This window comes from Monodelphis domestica, chromosome 8, assembly GCF_027887165.1.
Source record: "Monodelphis domestica isolate mMonDom1 chromosome 8, mMonDom1.pri, whole genome shotgun sequence".
Taxonomy (NCBI): Eukaryota; Metazoa; Chordata; class Mammalia; order Didelphimorphia; family Didelphidae; genus Monodelphis; species Monodelphis domestica.
Window position 1 is genome coordinate 37,141,182 of NC_077234.1, and position 16,034 is coordinate 37,157,215.

At 39.5% G+C, this 16,034-nt stretch overlaps 1 protein-coding gene across 7 annotated transcripts in view; it reads left to right on the forward strand.

Moving 5' to 3' along the window:
- NAALADL2 (N-acetylated alpha-linked acidic dipeptidase like 2) overlaps positions 1 to 16,034 on the forward strand; it is a 1,419,153-nt gene that overhangs the window by 424,942 nt on the left and 978,177 nt on the right. The window contains exon 1 of one of the 7 annotated variants that reach the window (XM_007501951.3): positions 13,197 to 13,331. The exons of 5 other annotated variants lie outside the window; for them this stretch is intronic. Coding sequence is in view for 1 of the 2 variants with exons in the window: in XM_016424649.2 (XP_016280135.2) it covers positions 13,289 to 13,331 (43 nt within the window). In the remaining variant the exon portion in view is untranslated. Of the gene's footprint in view, positions 1 to 13,196; positions 13,332 to 16,034 lie in introns of those variants that run through there. One more of the 7 variants, XM_016424649.2, reaches the window with a different exon arrangement.

Here is a 16,034-nt window from a genome sequence, read left to right on the forward strand (position 1 = left end):
AAAGAATGAAGCCATCCGAATTTGCAAGGAATGAATACTCTGATTTCTATAAATAAGAAACACATGGACCACTTGGAGAAAGCAAGACCAACCACAATCAAAAGGGCTTGGGTGACAGGCAGAGGAGTTTACATTTGATATAGAGGCATGGCCAGTTTTTGAGCAGGGAACTGGCACAATGATTTTGGTGTGTTAGGAAGGGATTAGTGGAGCAGTCCAATCTTTGTGTCTATTTTTATACACGATTGTCCTTTAAATGATTCCCTGGGTTAAAATGCTCCATGAATCAGGTGGCATGGGGCAGCTTTCTTGAGGGTCATTGTGGTTTGGGACCTATTGTTGTTCTTGTTCATAGGTCTGGCCCTCCCACATTATATTTTAAAATCCTTCCTGAGTCACTGTGTGTCTTTTTCCAACCCTTTTTTACCTCCCCAAGCCCCCTCCTCCACTATTTTGTAATTCTTGTCCCCCTAGGAAAGAGCCCAGCCATTCACTGTAGCAGAATGGTCTATTTTAAGGACCAGCTGTTTGGGGAGAGGGTTGACAGCTTTAATCCTCCATCTCCTTTTTGGTGACAATGTTGGCTGGCAGGCAGTCAGCAGGGAAGTTGAAGAAGAGATTTTCCAAAGAAAACATTCACCCTGGAAAGTAGCAGCCCATTATGAAGGTGAACAAAGCAAGTTCTGCTAGAGCGGTTTTCCACGAAAGCATGTTATGCCTCTTTGATTTCCTTTGCAAAATGAAAGGAACCCTCCCCCCTCCCAACAAAAAGCCCAAAAAGCGTTGTGTTTCCTCCCATCCCTGCACTGAGGGCTCCTATTGGTAGACCTGACTTTATTGATGACAGGGTTGCCTTTCTGGGACTACATGAATCCAGGGCAGTGACACTTGGTGTAATTTAATTTTAATAAGTGATCTTTGGGGTTATTGTATTCATTCTTGGCATGTTCATCTATTATTAACACTTCAGGATATTCATGGAAAGGAAAAAGATGTCTCAGAAAACAGAAATAGCCCCCTTCTCTGTTTTATTTTCTCACACACAACTTCCAATATAGATGCCACAGTATGAATGGCAAGCCCTCCTGACAGCCATGAGATATTAAGTATTATTTTGTTTGTTTGTTAATTTTTGTGTTTGAAGGCAAATCCTACACTGGCATTTTTCTATTTGCATTCTTTCATTGATTTCTTTAACTTTTCCCAAGGTCTGAGGAAGGCAGCTGAGGACTCAGCTGTAGCTCATTACCTATCATTACTATCATTTCAGGTGATGCTGGTGGTGGTGGTGGTAGTAGTAGTAGTAGTAGTAGTAGTAGTAGTAGTAGTAGTAGTAGTAGTAGTAGTAGTAGTAGTTGTGGTAGTGGTAGTGGTGGTAGAAGAAATAGTAGTAGTAGTAATGGTGGTGGTGGTGGTGGTGGTGGTAGTGGTAGTGGTGGTAGTAGTAGTGGTGGTTGTGGTGGTAGTAGTGGTAGTGGTAGTAGTAGTAGTGATGGTGGTAGTGATAGTGGTAGTAGTAGTAGTAGTAGTAGTAGTAGTAGCAGCAGTAGTAGTAGGGGTAGTGGTAGTGGTGGTAGAAGAAATAGTAGTAGTAGTAGTAGTGGTGGTGGTGGTGGTGGTGGTAGTGGTAGTAGTAGTAGTGATGGTGGTAGTGATAGTGGTAGTAGTAGTAGTAGTAGTAGTAGCAGCAGCAGTAGTAGGGGTAGTGGTAGTGGTGGTAGAAGAAATAGTAGTAGTAGTAGTGGTGGTGGTGGTGGTGGTGGTGGTGGTGGTGGTGGTGGTGGTGGTAGTGGTAGTAGTAGTAGTGATAGTGGTAGTAGTAGTAGTAGTAGTAGCAGTAGCAGTAGCAGTAGCAGTAGTAGTAGGGGTAATGGTAGTGATAGTGGTAGTAGTACTACTACTACTACTACTAATCTGGAGTCAGGAAGATCTGAATTCCAATTGGTTACAAATACTTTGTATTTATCTGACCTGGGGGAAGTTATTTAACCTGTTTGTCTCAGGTCCTTCTACATTAATTAAGGACAAGCATAACCCCTAAATCCCAGGGCTATTGTGAGGATCTCTTCTCTTTCCAATGTTTTTAAAAGTAACCTTTCAGGTAAAAGAAATGGAGCTCCCAGGGTTGAATAAATGAATTTGAATTCTGCTCTGGTTCTGTCTCAAAGGGAGAGATACACTCTCTTAGACCTCAGGCATCAACTCCACAGTCTGCACAGTAGAGATCTCTTGCCCCACCAAGATGTGTGGCGGATTAAATACTGAGAAAATGTTCCCACCAGAAAAATCCCAGTTTTTCAGCAACTCTCAAGACCAGGTCAACAAGTTAAAACCCGAAGGTTTAGACACTCCCTCCAATTCACCTTCCAGCTTACTCCTATTAGTTAATCTCCCTAATAAGGAAAATGGTGGTTGGGGTCTCCTCTTGGACTCCTTTTGCCCCTTGCAGTAAGCCATACGATTGTTCATAAGGGCATGTGTTCGAGCGTCCTTTGTTCTGCAGGGCTGCTAACCACCTGGCTACTAACTGCCGGTCCGCAGAGGCTGATTCAACGTTCTATCTCATAGCCTTGACTTTACAATGCTCTTCAGATCTAATGAGACTCCCAGATTTTGGATTTAATGGCTGTTCAAATTGCTCCAAATAAATTTGGAACTCAGTTTGACTCCGGTGTTTCTCTTCTCCGGCAGCAGGAAAGGACGTTGTCATTTGGTTACATTTTGTTCCACTAGTTTCCCAGACTAAGAGGCGGAGGCTCAGACACAGAACGAGATAACCATCTATTGGTCATCCCACCTCAATTTGAAGACATTTGATAAGAGGAACAGGCTCTCGAGGGCTGTCATTTAAGGCAGGGGAGCGAAGGGGTAATAATCATTAGGAATAAAGCTTAAATTCATCGCTTTGAAATTTCCCCCTTTCGGACCAAATCTAATCTCTCTTCCTTGACAGGGTCCTCCGAATACAAAGACAATCATGATCTCTTAAAGAATAATCTCTGAGTCTATTCTTTAAGGGATGAGATGGCTTCCACGGGGCAGCCTGGTAGTGCAGTACACAGAGCTCTCAACCTGGGTCAAGAAGTTCTGAGTTTAAATCTGACCTCAAACACTTAATAACTTTGTGACCCTGGGCAAGTCACTGAAACCTGTTTGTCCCAGTTCCTCAAATGTAAAATGATCTGGAGAAGGAAATGGCAAACCACTTCACAGCACCTTTGCCAAGAAAAACTCAAATAGGGTCACAAAGAGTCAGACAGGACTGAAATGAATTCAACAAAACAACAAATGGTTTTTAGTTATTAATATCCTTTGAAATGAGAATTTTTAGACTTCTATGACAGCACACATTCATTAGATAATCTCACCTTTCCTGAATTATAGAATTAGCTATGGCTTAGTAATTTTTTTTAAGCAATGTAAGGAAATTACTTTTTTTTGCCCAAAATAATTCCCTGCAATTCTAGAACCAATTCATCCACCATCAACTTCTAACTCATAGTGGCTAAAGGAGAAATTGCCAACATGAGAAAATGAGCTTCAAATGGTTTGGAACCGAAGTCAGGAATTCAGTGTATTCCCCTGTTATGTGATTTATCACTATGTTTTTGGATTGACAGCCGGGATTTAATGGCTGTTACATAATTCTATCCTCATCTAGTAGAGTGAGATTCCTAACCAACATGTTAGAAGGCTTGATAGTATCGCTCCTACCTGATTTATCCTTGGCATCACAAGCAGTCTGTTATTTTTAAATGAGTCACAAGAGAACTTAATATGTGAACTAACCTCCATTTTGTCAATAATATTGGGCAACACTGACTTGGTATGTCAAGTCCTGCGGGCTGTAAATGTCTTACGGTCTCTTTATTTGTAAAACAATGGTAGGAAGAGCATTAAAATGGCAAAAATTATGACTTGCCTGATTGTTTACTCATTATTGAATGAGTCTGACCATGTAGGGATACAGATACATTTTACATTCTTCATTTTATTTTATTTTTGTTTGTTTGTTTCATCTTTATTAATATTATCAAACCCTTTGTGTGCATTTGACAGAAAGACAGAGGTCAAATTCAGTAGCTTTTTTTGCTACTGAATGTATCCAGTGCCTTGAATAGGTTGTAATAATATGGGAAACTATTAATAATTTGTAAACATACTATAGAAATAATATATAAACCAATTTAATATTATATAATACTTTTATTGCTTTATTAATTCAATTAATAATAAAACTATAAAACAAAAAGCCTCATTTTCTCCATTTGGGTTGATGAGAACAAAATTCATTCATTCATTCATTCATTCATCAAGCCTTGAAAGTTCCCAACACATGAAAACACCATAGTGCTAAATGTGCATATGTGAATGTGTTTATACACACAACTACATTATATATGTAGAGAGAGAGAGTTCTTGACTTCAAGCATCTTAGTTAGATAAAAATATAAGATTTAACTAATAATAAAGTCTCCATAAAAGGTACATTAAGAGTTATGAGTCTTCCCAGAAATATCTTAACAATGCACTTAGCACCATTTTTATTTTATTCAATTTATTTATTCATTTGTTTATTTAATTCAATTTAATATTTTGCCATTGTCCAAATACTGATGGAACTTACGGACCATGTCTGAAATGCATAAACATACATATATGGAGTCATTTATAGATGGACACATGGGCACCTATTTATGTGCTTATATAAACTTATGCATGTATAGATATAAATACTTTTAACACATGCCTGGTCTATAACAATACACGCATTTAGTATATATGCGTTGATGCTTTGTAGATATCTGCCCATGTGTCAATTTTGTGTTTGTATTCGTATGTATATGTATGCCTTTGTAGATGAGTCCATTTGTATGTGAGTGTGTGTCTATACCTTTGAATATATGAGAATGGCAATGTAGTGTAATGGGTGGGGAATTGCCCTGAGATTCAGGAAGATCTGTTGTCCTGTTTAGCCTGACTGTGTGACTCTCTCAGTGTCCTAGGCAACTCTTTGACATTATGAATAGCAGGGAACGTAAGTACCTTCTTTGCTAAAAGGAGTTCTCTCATTTGAAAATTCTCTGTACCAAGAAAATGAAAGACTTAGCCCCTGTCCCTATGGATATTGCATATAGATAGAGATAGATACAGATGTTAAGTTATTAAATCTATATATACATGTGCATATATTCTAATAAATTATTTATATATGTGTATATATTTTGTTAAATTATTAAATATACACATGTATATGTTTTACAAAATTATTTAAAATACACAAGTATATTTTTATATATTTTATATATTATTAAATAAGAACAAATTCAGTCTTTTCTCTATCAAAAAGGAAAATATCAATGCTGAAGAATTTATTAACTTCTTAAAGGTCAGAAAAATAATAAACATTCAATAGAAAAATAGGATTTTTTTTTAACTTGACCATTTTCTTTCTGGATCCACCCTTTGTTTCTTGCATTCTGTAGCATTCTTCCCTTTCTCAGTCTCTTTAGTCCGTCCTAATGGGTCTTGTTGCTGTTTTTCTTATATAGTATCCCATCTCCATTCTTTGTACAAGCTATTTTCTGTGACTGGAATTCTCTCCTTTCTTATTTACACCTCTTTCCTTTGAGTCCTGGATGAGGCATCATCTATGTAAGGCCTTCTTGATCACCCCAAAATTACCTTGTATGTGTTTTGCACATCCTCATCAATGTGCATGTCTCTCAATGGAATGTAAACCTGTTGAAGACCACAATTGTTTAATTTTTGTTTTTGTATCCCCAATTCCTAGAACATAATAGGTACCTAATATGTGCTTATTGGTGGACTAAATTCTGTTTTTTAAATCTTTATAATTTTTTTTTAATTTGAAAATTATGTAAGTCTAAAACAGAGGAAGAGAGCTATTTCTTAAAAAAAAATTCTCTTCTTTAAAAAAAAAGGCAAGGGGAAGGAATATTTTATTGTGGCAAAAATCATGTCATTCAATTCAACCAATATCAAGGACCTACTATGTGCAAGGCAGTCAACTCCTGATTGATTTCCCATTAAGAAGGGCCATGGCTTCTTCTCTTAGCTTTTATCTTTTCACCTTCAGCCATTCCCTTACCACCCCACCCCCCAGCTCCATAATTTCTTATTAAGAAGCGGGCTAGAAATACAATGAGTATTTCATCCCTTGCCCCATGGATTCCCCAGAATTACCAACCCTTCCTAGTCCCAGGAATTGAGTAAATCTTTTGATCTGCATTGGCAGCTGAGTATGGGAATTGGCCGCAGGGGTCCAAATCCCTCCCTCCCTTTCTTACTGTTTGGAACTGGATGCCAAGTTGGATCCAGCCAAATATTGTTGACCTTTGGTCTAAATAATGGATTGGAGGATTAAAGGCCAGAGAGCTCTAATCCTTTTGCCCTCCTACTGATTCCTAGTGACTTTGATCAGTTCACTTGGTCTCTGGGTACTTCAGTGTTCACTAAGAAAATCTATACTACGTTGTGTGAGGAATAGCTATTAGGGTTGTCGCTAAAATAGAGGTTTGCTTATATTCTCCAATACTCCACTGTTCTAGAGCAATAATGTCTGCCATGCTTTGGGATCTTCATCCCTATCCTGGCATAAATTTGCCTTGTGGAACTTGAGCTGGAATCCTTTCACACAACTCTCATTCATTTTTATTGGGAATGCCATACAAATCCTCACTAACAAAGAATCAGCCAATCAATCCTCACTGGACTTGCTATGTCCCTCACACACATATATATATATATATATATATATATATATATATATATATTAGCATATATTTAGCATATATATATTAGCATATATTTAGCATATATATATGAGGTACATAGCAAGGTACATACACACACACATATATATATATATGCAATAAAGTTGTGATATTTTCTTTAAGGATATTTGAATTTCCAATGGAAACCCCTAATTTTGGGATAATTAAATCCTACCCTCTTTTTCCCTGTTTTACCTCTGAACTTCCAAGTTAAAATGATTTTGTTGTTGTTGTTGTTTAGACTGGTGATTTCATTGAAATAACTCACTTTTGTCCTGCAACTGGATTTTAATGATTCTGGAAGAAAGAAGGAAGTTGACAACCATGTGCAATTCTGCCTCACTTAGATTCAGTTCCAGCTCATGTCAAGACATCACCCCATGATGTCACTGGTCCTCTTCAAAAGCAAAGAACAGACAACAACAACACTGACAATTACCATTATTACTATTAATAACAATAGCTATAATTCATCCATGAAAAGCACTTTATAAATATCTCATTGGACCCTCACAACAACTCTGGAACTTACGTGCTGTACCATTCATTATCCATATTCTACATTTGGAAAAATTGAGGCTACAACTGATGACATGACTTCCTCAGAATTTTTCAGCAAGAAGAGTCTAAGCTGGATTTGAATTTATTTTTTCCAGACTCCAGGCTTAATGCTCTCTCCACTGAGCCATGCAGGTAATTTCCCATTGAGAAAATTCCCTCTACCAAGAAAGATCAGCATTTGCCTCACCTTTGCCTTAGGACTTGAGTGAGAATCTAAAAGAGGAAGTGCTTGACCAAGATCATACAGGCAGCATGGTTCAGAGACTCAAACCCAGGTATTCTTAAGTTTTTCATGTCTTAGGTGGGATCTCTGAGGCCCTTCCAGCTCTAGGACTATGCTGTGCTTTCTGTATTCTTTCAGTCATTTCAGTCATGCCAAACTCTTTGTTGACCCTATTGGGAGTTTTCTTGGCAAAGATACTATAGTGGTTTGCCATTTCCTTTTCAAGACCATTTTATAGATGGGGAAACTGAGGCAAACAGGATTAAGTGACTTGCACAGGGTCACATTGCTAGTAAGAGTCTAAGGTTGGATTTGAACTCACAAAGATGAGACCCCCTGATTTGAGGCTATGCACCATATGCCTCATTACCTCTTAGTAATAATAGATGGGATTTATATAGAACTTTATGATCTGCAAAGCTCTTTATAAACATTATCTCACTAAGTTCCCTGGTGTCCCTATTTAATAGAAAAGGAAACTGAGGTTCAGAAGTGTGAAGTCATTTGCATAAAGCCATAGTTAGCAAATGTCAGAGGTAGGATTTGAACTCAGGTCCTTTTGATTCTAATTCCAACAATCTCTCTATTGCTGTGTCATGATCCTTTCTATTCAATATTAATGAGTCTTTATATAAACAATAATGATAATAATCCATGATTATGTAGGACTTTAAGATTTGCAATGTCTGACATGATTTAACTCATGTGAGCAAAAATATATTTTAACCAAATAAAAAATCTTTACCACAATGCATCACTCACTCTACATATATCTTGTTCCTTAATCTGAGATACTGAAAAGTGAAAATTTTTACATTCTCCTTTTTTTTGCTTCTTTTCTTTTATCCTTAGTAGCCTCTCTGAGAGCTAAATACCTGAAATAGAGGTAGGGGCTCAAAGTAGATACATTTTATCTATAGATCTCTCCAGCTCTATTTAGGCTTAAAGTTAAGTTTAGGAAAGAGATTGAACTAATGTTTTTCTCCCTTAATTTTTGTTTTCTTTTCTTAAAGTTGTTGCTCATATTCTGCAGAAGAATTACAATCGACAAACATACCAACAGCCTTGCTTCTTTAACCTCTCCCTATCAATTGGTTCCTTCTTTTTCCATATTTAAATAGGCCAAAGTGTACTCATCCCTAAAAAATAAAATAAAATCACCACCACCCCCTACTCCATCAGATTATCATCTTAAAACTCTTCCTCCTTAAACCTTTACAATCTGGTTTCTGGATCTATTACTCAACTAAAACTATTTTCTCCAAAGTTCCTTGTGATCTCTTCATTTTCAGATCTGATGCTATTTCCTCAGTCCAAATCCTTCTCAAACCCATTTACTACATATGACAAGGACCACACTCTTCCTGGATACTCTTTACCTCTCTAGGTTTCAATGACACTCTTCTAACTCATCTCCTACCTCTTGAACTACTCTTTAGTCTTCTTTGCTGGCTCTTCATCCCCATGTTAACCCTTGGCTATTGGTATTCACCAAAGCTCTGTCATAGGTACTCTTCTCTTCTTCTCCTGCACACTCTTGGCTGGCTCCATCTAAATTTACCAATCATCTTTATGCAAAGGATGACACTGATTTCTATAATAACTCCACTTTTTCTGTTTGCTTCAATCCTGTATCACAACTGCCTAATGGACATTACAGAGTGATATCTTGGAGGCAAACTCAATAGCTAAAATTGAACTCATTAGTATCCCCCCATAATCCTCTTCCAGACTTTCCTATTTCTGTCAAAGACACCATCATCCTTTAAGTGTCTGATTTTTAAGTCCAACATTATCGTGGATTCCTCCCTCTCCCTTGCCTCATGGATGCCATCAGTTGCTATTTCTACCTTCTAGGATCTCTTGAATCTGACCCTTTCTCTCTATTCATGACACTCCCACTGTGATACTGGTTTCCATCACCTTTACCCTAGATATTGCAACACACTCCTAATTTGTCTCCTTGTCTTTGGCTGTTCATCACTCCGGTCCATCCTACACACTGCTGTGAAATTAATATTCCTCATTACCAAGTCATTCCTTTAGGCAACCAGCTCCATTGGCTTCCTATTGCTGGGAGCATAAAACATGAATTCTACTGTTTAGTTTTCAAAGCCCTGCTCAGCCTGGCCTCAAGCTTTCTTTCCACCTTCATTGGATACTACTTTCCCTCCTCTGTTGGGGCAATCTGGCCAGAAGGTCCTCCTCTCATTCCTTCCTTCCTCCATGCCTTTCAATGGCCATCCAATGGGCAAGGAAGTCATGCTGTCCTTCCTGCTATCTCCTTGCATCCTTTCACTGTAAAGATACAGCTCAAGTACCAGCTTCTTCTACATGAAGCCTTTCTTAATCTTCCAACTGCTAGTGCTGTGCCCCTTCCCAAACTATCCTCTGGTTAACCACATTGGGGCAGGATATCCCAAATGCCTCGACTACTTCACTGAGACATACATTTAGGACATTCTGTATATTGGTACTAATTTTATAGACATACTACATATGCATATGCAAGATCCTCCACACACATGCATGCATTGGTGCACAAAAACAATGTATATGTGCACATATATGTGTGTATATATGTCAGTCTCTGTGTGTCGATATGTGTAGGTAGGCATGTATTTACATGCAAACATTGTAGTCTCCATCATTCAACTATTTCATCCTTTATCCTTGTATCCCCAGAATCTAGCCCGATGCCTGGTTCATAGTAAGCATTTAATCAATATTTGTTGACTGACTGACCTTGTACCCCTGCCTCCCCAATAAAAAACTTCATTCAGCCTGTCCACTCACTCACCCACTCATGGAGTCACCACTTCTCTCTCCAACAGACATTCTTTCCAATGACCTTTACACCCATTTCCAGGATCTGTCTTCCTCTTTCATCTTCCTGGGAATCTTCCTTCTAGGGTTTCCATGATTACTATCACAGACTCTAGGATAAAATGGAAATCTTTTCTTCTCCTCTTCACAGCCTCTCACAATCCAGCTTCTTTGGACCCTTCCAGCCCTTTCACATTGCTCTATATTCTAGCCTACTGCTTTACAAAAATGAAATCTTATCTCCCATCTCCATACTTTTGCACATGCCATATACCCCATGCCTGGAATTTACTCCCTTGTCCTCACTTTTACCTCTCAGAATTTTTATCTTTAGTTTCTTTCAAGGTTCAGGACATGTCCTGCCTTTTACATCAATGCCTTCCCAATCTCTTTAGTTGCTGATATTCCTTAAATTACATTGCATTCCTGGATCTGTTTACATTCTCTATTCCTGAGCAGAATGTAAATAGATTGAATTCTAGTCCCCTTTCATTTTCATTTCATCTTTATATCCCCAGCACCTAGAACTGTGCAATAGGTCAATGATTATTAAATGGGGCTGAATTTTGTTCAGACTGCTTAGATTTGTCTTCTCTGACTTAAAGCAACTACAGGAACACACCCATTGTAGTTCTGATTTTTTTTTTGGACACCTGGAATCCTTTTTTATCATGGTGTGCTATTTATATTCATGTATTCACTTTGTGTTTTTTTTTTTTTCTTCCTCTCCCCACCTGGATGGTAAACTCCTAGGAGGAAAAGAATCCTTTAGTTGTCTTCCTTTAGAAGATTTTCATATCATATGTAGTTCTCTGTGGCCAGGGAGTGCTTAGAAATACTCAGGTGACTCTTTGGAGGTGTCTGGGGACAGGCAGTTCTGTCTTTCAGTGCTTAGAAGTCTTCCCTAATGAATGAAGATGGGTGTCTGGGGCCCCCACCTCTTTTCCCTTTTAGGCAGGTCAGGAAATAATGGTTACAGGGTGTTCTATGGATGTAAACAGTTCAGTTCCTGAGTATTCTTGCTAAAGCTTATAGTACAATGTGTGCATTACAGGCTGCAAAACTCCCAGGGGAAGAATGCAATCTGGATGTTCCATCTCAGAACCTTTAGGCTGGGAGGGATCTCAGAGGTAACCTCCCTCACCCCTCCTCATTTGACATGTGAGGACCCTGAGGCCTGGAGGAACAAAGCCTGGGTTGCAGCTTTGGAAGAGTTTTTTTTATTTAACTTTATGAGTGATAGTGTTTGGAGCACCCTTGAGTCTTTAGAAGTTAAAGAGATCTTACAGCTATTTACACAACTGGTAGAAAATTAGCAGCAAGTTTAATAAGCTATGATGAAGCGTGCAGTTTTGAACTAGCGAATCCCAGAATTTGTCTTGTGTTTGATTTAAAAAAAAAAAAAAGTAGCCTTCAGTTTTGTTTATTCTGGTATGGCTTGTGTGAACAAGGTGAAATATTGGAGAACCAGGTCAGAAGAGAGAGATTATTATTGTGCCCTCAATTCTGTTGTGCTATGCCTAGATGCCTCTTAAGATCTAGGTCTGGTAAGGTCACTCCCCTTCCTGAAACTTTCAAGGGCTCCCTATTTTCTCTAAGGTCCACTATGAACTCTGGGACTAACATGTATACAGTCTGATCCCTTTCTGCCTTTACAGCCTTTCTTCCCCCCTTACCCATTCTTATATTCCAGCCAAACAGGCCTCCTGTCAATTCCCTGATGTCTATGTTCCATCTCTACTTCTGTTTATCAGCATAAACAGCTTCCTCTCCTTGGAATGCACTCCCTCCTCCTTTCCATCATTTAGAATACTCTCCTTTTTCGATGCTCAAATATGGCATCTATAGCTATACACATCTCCCCTTTGACCCCCTACAGTACAAAAACCACAATCAAAGCTTAGCCAAAAAACAAGCTCCTCTATGAAGCCATCTGCTAATGCCTTCCTTCTCAACAATTCCTTGTATTCTACTTTTAAAACTTTTATCTTTTAGTATATTGTATTTAAGTATATTTTATTTATTTAAGCATATATAAAGTATATATTTTTATCCGTGTGACCGTTTTTTGCAAGAGGTAGTCTGTAAATAACACTGGCTTTAGGACTCAAAGGACCTTTGTTCGAATCCTACCTTCTGATGCTTTGGAGAAGTCCTCCTTCCTCAGTGTCCTTGTCTATAAAATGAAAGGGTTAGACTAGGTGGCCTCTGAGGTCCCTCTTAGGTCTACATCGACTTCTCCTCCTCAATCTAGTAGAATATAATGTAGTTAAAAAAGTCAAGACCATTTTTTGGTCATTTTAGAATTGCTTCCTCTTTGTCAGTCACAAAGCTGTGAGTATTAAAAAGTTGCTTTACAAATGCTTGTTGAATGAATGACCAAACGAATCCCCTCCTCTTATTGCCTCCCATCTTTCTCCTCCATTCAGCAAACAAATATTTGAGAACTGGTCTCGCCGTCCTTGCCCTATGGAAGGTTTTGTTTTTCCTCGGAGAGAAGCGATTTACGAATGCCTTTAAGGGCTGCAGCTATCCACTGCCAACCACCTCTTCCGAGCAAAGTGCAAGTAGTAGTTTTCCCCCTCTAGTGAAAGTCCGGAATCAAAAGTGAATATTAAAAGCGAAACAAAGCCGTGTTGTCTGGGGCTCCTACGTTAACAGGAGTGCATTGGATCAAAGCATGTGAGCTCACTCACTTCATCCAGAAACAGGTCAGGCCAGCCCAGGTAATTCAGGAAGCAGCCCCATAATTATTCACAGCGGAGAGCAGGTAGTGTCCGATTACACTACTCCAGTTGAAAGTCAGAAGGTCAAAGCTTACACCATAAGCGTCGCAGCTGGAAACAGTCCGGGCCCCCAGTTCAATAAGAGAAATAGTAAAATGGGAGAGAATGAAGCCAGTTTACCTAATACCTCCGGCCAAGGTAAGTGTGTGCCTGCGAGCTCGTTAATATCTGAGAACAGGAACTTCAGCCGGGTCCATTACAGCATGTTGCTGCGGACGTGGGGGGAGAGGGGACGTCTCCAGGAGTAACACGCAGCACCTGTCATATGTCCCAAGCTAGCCAACGCTCCGGAATGCCATGTGGGCTGACTAGAGAGGCAGCCTTCATGCCTAATGGCCGGTGCAGTTGTGGAGACCTTTGACATTCATCTGAAAAGCTGGCACTGGGCTGGCTGGCCCTGCCACCCACGTGGGGATGTTGCCGCCTTTGACAGACTATTGATCTTTACCCTGTATCGCCAGTCTACTTCACTTGGCTTTTCTACTCTGCGCTCGACGTGGCCATCAAGTTTGTGGGGCTCGTTTTTGGAGATGAGGGGCTGCTCCTTGTCACGCAGGAACAGTAACACAAAAGTTGAGGAAACAGGTGTTCAGAGGAGACTTTCCCAGAACGGGAAGGTGGTTTGTTTCCTTTCCTTTTGTTTTAAAACAATGAATAGAACCAGTTTTGCTTAGATCGGTTTGATTCTTCACTGGTATCGTCAGCTTGGCCTCATTGGACTCTATCTGAGACTCTTGCTGGTCGGGGTAGAAACAGCTGGCCCGGCTCCTTTAGGTGGAATCTGGGAGAAGACTTTTTTCTGGGAAGTCTAGGCAGACGGGCTAGGGGGAAGTGAGCGTGCCCTTCACATGCTGCTTCTTGGGAATGAGGATTCCTAGCTCTTCCTTTTGCTTGCTTTACTATTATTGATACAGCTGCAACACATTTGAGCTTGAGCTGACCCTGCATTATCTTGTTCAAATTCATGGTGGTGTGAAGCATCACAGAAGTCAGAGAACCATCTAATTTAGTACCAGATCCCTGATCTGTATGTGTGTGCCTGTGTGGCATGTTTTGGGGGTGTTTTTTTTGGGGGGGGGCAACTTCCTAATGGAATATTTCTATCTTTTTCTTGAAAAATAAGGAATCCACAAAATACATTTGTGCTGTATTTCCTGGAGAAAATTTTGAAATCTGGTTTTGCCCATGTGTCTTTGTAAAGTAGATTTCAAGAATTCCTTCAGAATTTTGGAATGAGGAAATGTGAGAGGCTGGAGGGGAGGGATACAAAAGGTTATTGGGGCACTGTTTTCTGAAAAGAGCTGAAGAGGAAATGCAAGGATCTGTGGTGTCAAGATCATTTGCATGGTGTGTATAGACCTTCCCTTCTTTCCCTCCTTGCTGGAGCCACCACACAGAGATAAAAGGGATGAAAATCCTTGCCCATATGCGCAATATAATTGAAAGAACTATGGCTAGGAAGTGGGAAGATCTGGGATCAAATTCCACCACTACCTATGAATCAAGTCACTTAAACTCCAAGACCTGTTTTGTCTTTTTTTTTTAACCTTTATCTTCTGTTTTAGAATCAATACTGTATATTGGTTCCAGGATAGAAGAGTGGTAAGGTTCTGGTAATGGGGGTTAAGTGACTTGTCCAAGGTTGTAAAGCTAGGAAGTGTGTGAGGCCAATTTTGGACTCAAGGCCTCTGAACTATAAGCCTGGCTATCTACTGAGCTACCTAGCAGCCCCCTCAGTTTCCTTTTTAAGTGGGTTAAACTAGAGGTCCTCTGGTCCCTCCTAGCTCTAAATCTACCATGGTATATATCAATGCATAAAGCTAAGAGGATAAGGGGGGGCACATTTATTAAGCAATATTGCAAGAATTATGCAATTGCCCTGAATAATGTAGCACCATTTAGCTTATATATATATATATATATATATATATATATATATATATATATATATATTATAGTCTGTTTTAAGTCTCTCCATTTGTGGAGGAATCAAGGCAATGATATTCCCTTCCAGCTGTCAGAATCATGTCTTTGTCAGTTCTGGGAGGGTTTTTCTGCCTCTCAGAATCCCAGGAAGACTTGAGTGAGCTTTCTGTCTTCTGGGAACTCACCTCTGTGCCACATTCAAGGTTATACCTGGGGAGATCACTGCTGATAGAGGCTAGATCGGATGCTAATCTTTGCCCCTGTTTGTTCGTAGTCACTGTTAGCTTCCCAGAAACCAGGACCAGGCACTTCCCGAAACTGTGCCCCAATAAAATCTCAAAACCAAAGACAAATTCAAGAGAAAACAAGGCCTCCCTACCTGGCCTAATGAACAGCCATCAGTTTGAAGGAGTCTTTCTGTCAGGCATCTTAAATCTTTGCTTAGCAATCAGAGGAAGCAGGAATGGAATCTATGCCTGTATATATATATTTGCACCCTTACTTTAAAAGATAAAGAAAAAAAAACTCATTTAATTTTCAGCATGGCACACATTGTTCACTGTTCTGTTGCCGATCTTATCAGAGTTGAAAAGTAAAAAATGCTTACTAGTCCGGAGCCATCATAGAAGCCATCATGCTAACGCCTTGGTGCTCTCATTGTGCTTACAGTAGACTCTTGGTTGAGGCTATTAAATGGATGAAAATAAGTGAGGAGGCAGAGAGACCTGTAGACTGCTGGTTTCAAAATGACTTTTAATCATATGTAAAGAGCACTTTAGGATGGATTTTTGAGGGGTTTCAGTTCTGTCCAAATTTTTGACCCCACAGTTGGGGTTTTCTTGCCAAGGGTCTGTCCTTTCCTTCTCCATCTCATTTTTTATGGTTGTTCAGTCTTCAGTTTTGTCCTACTCTGTG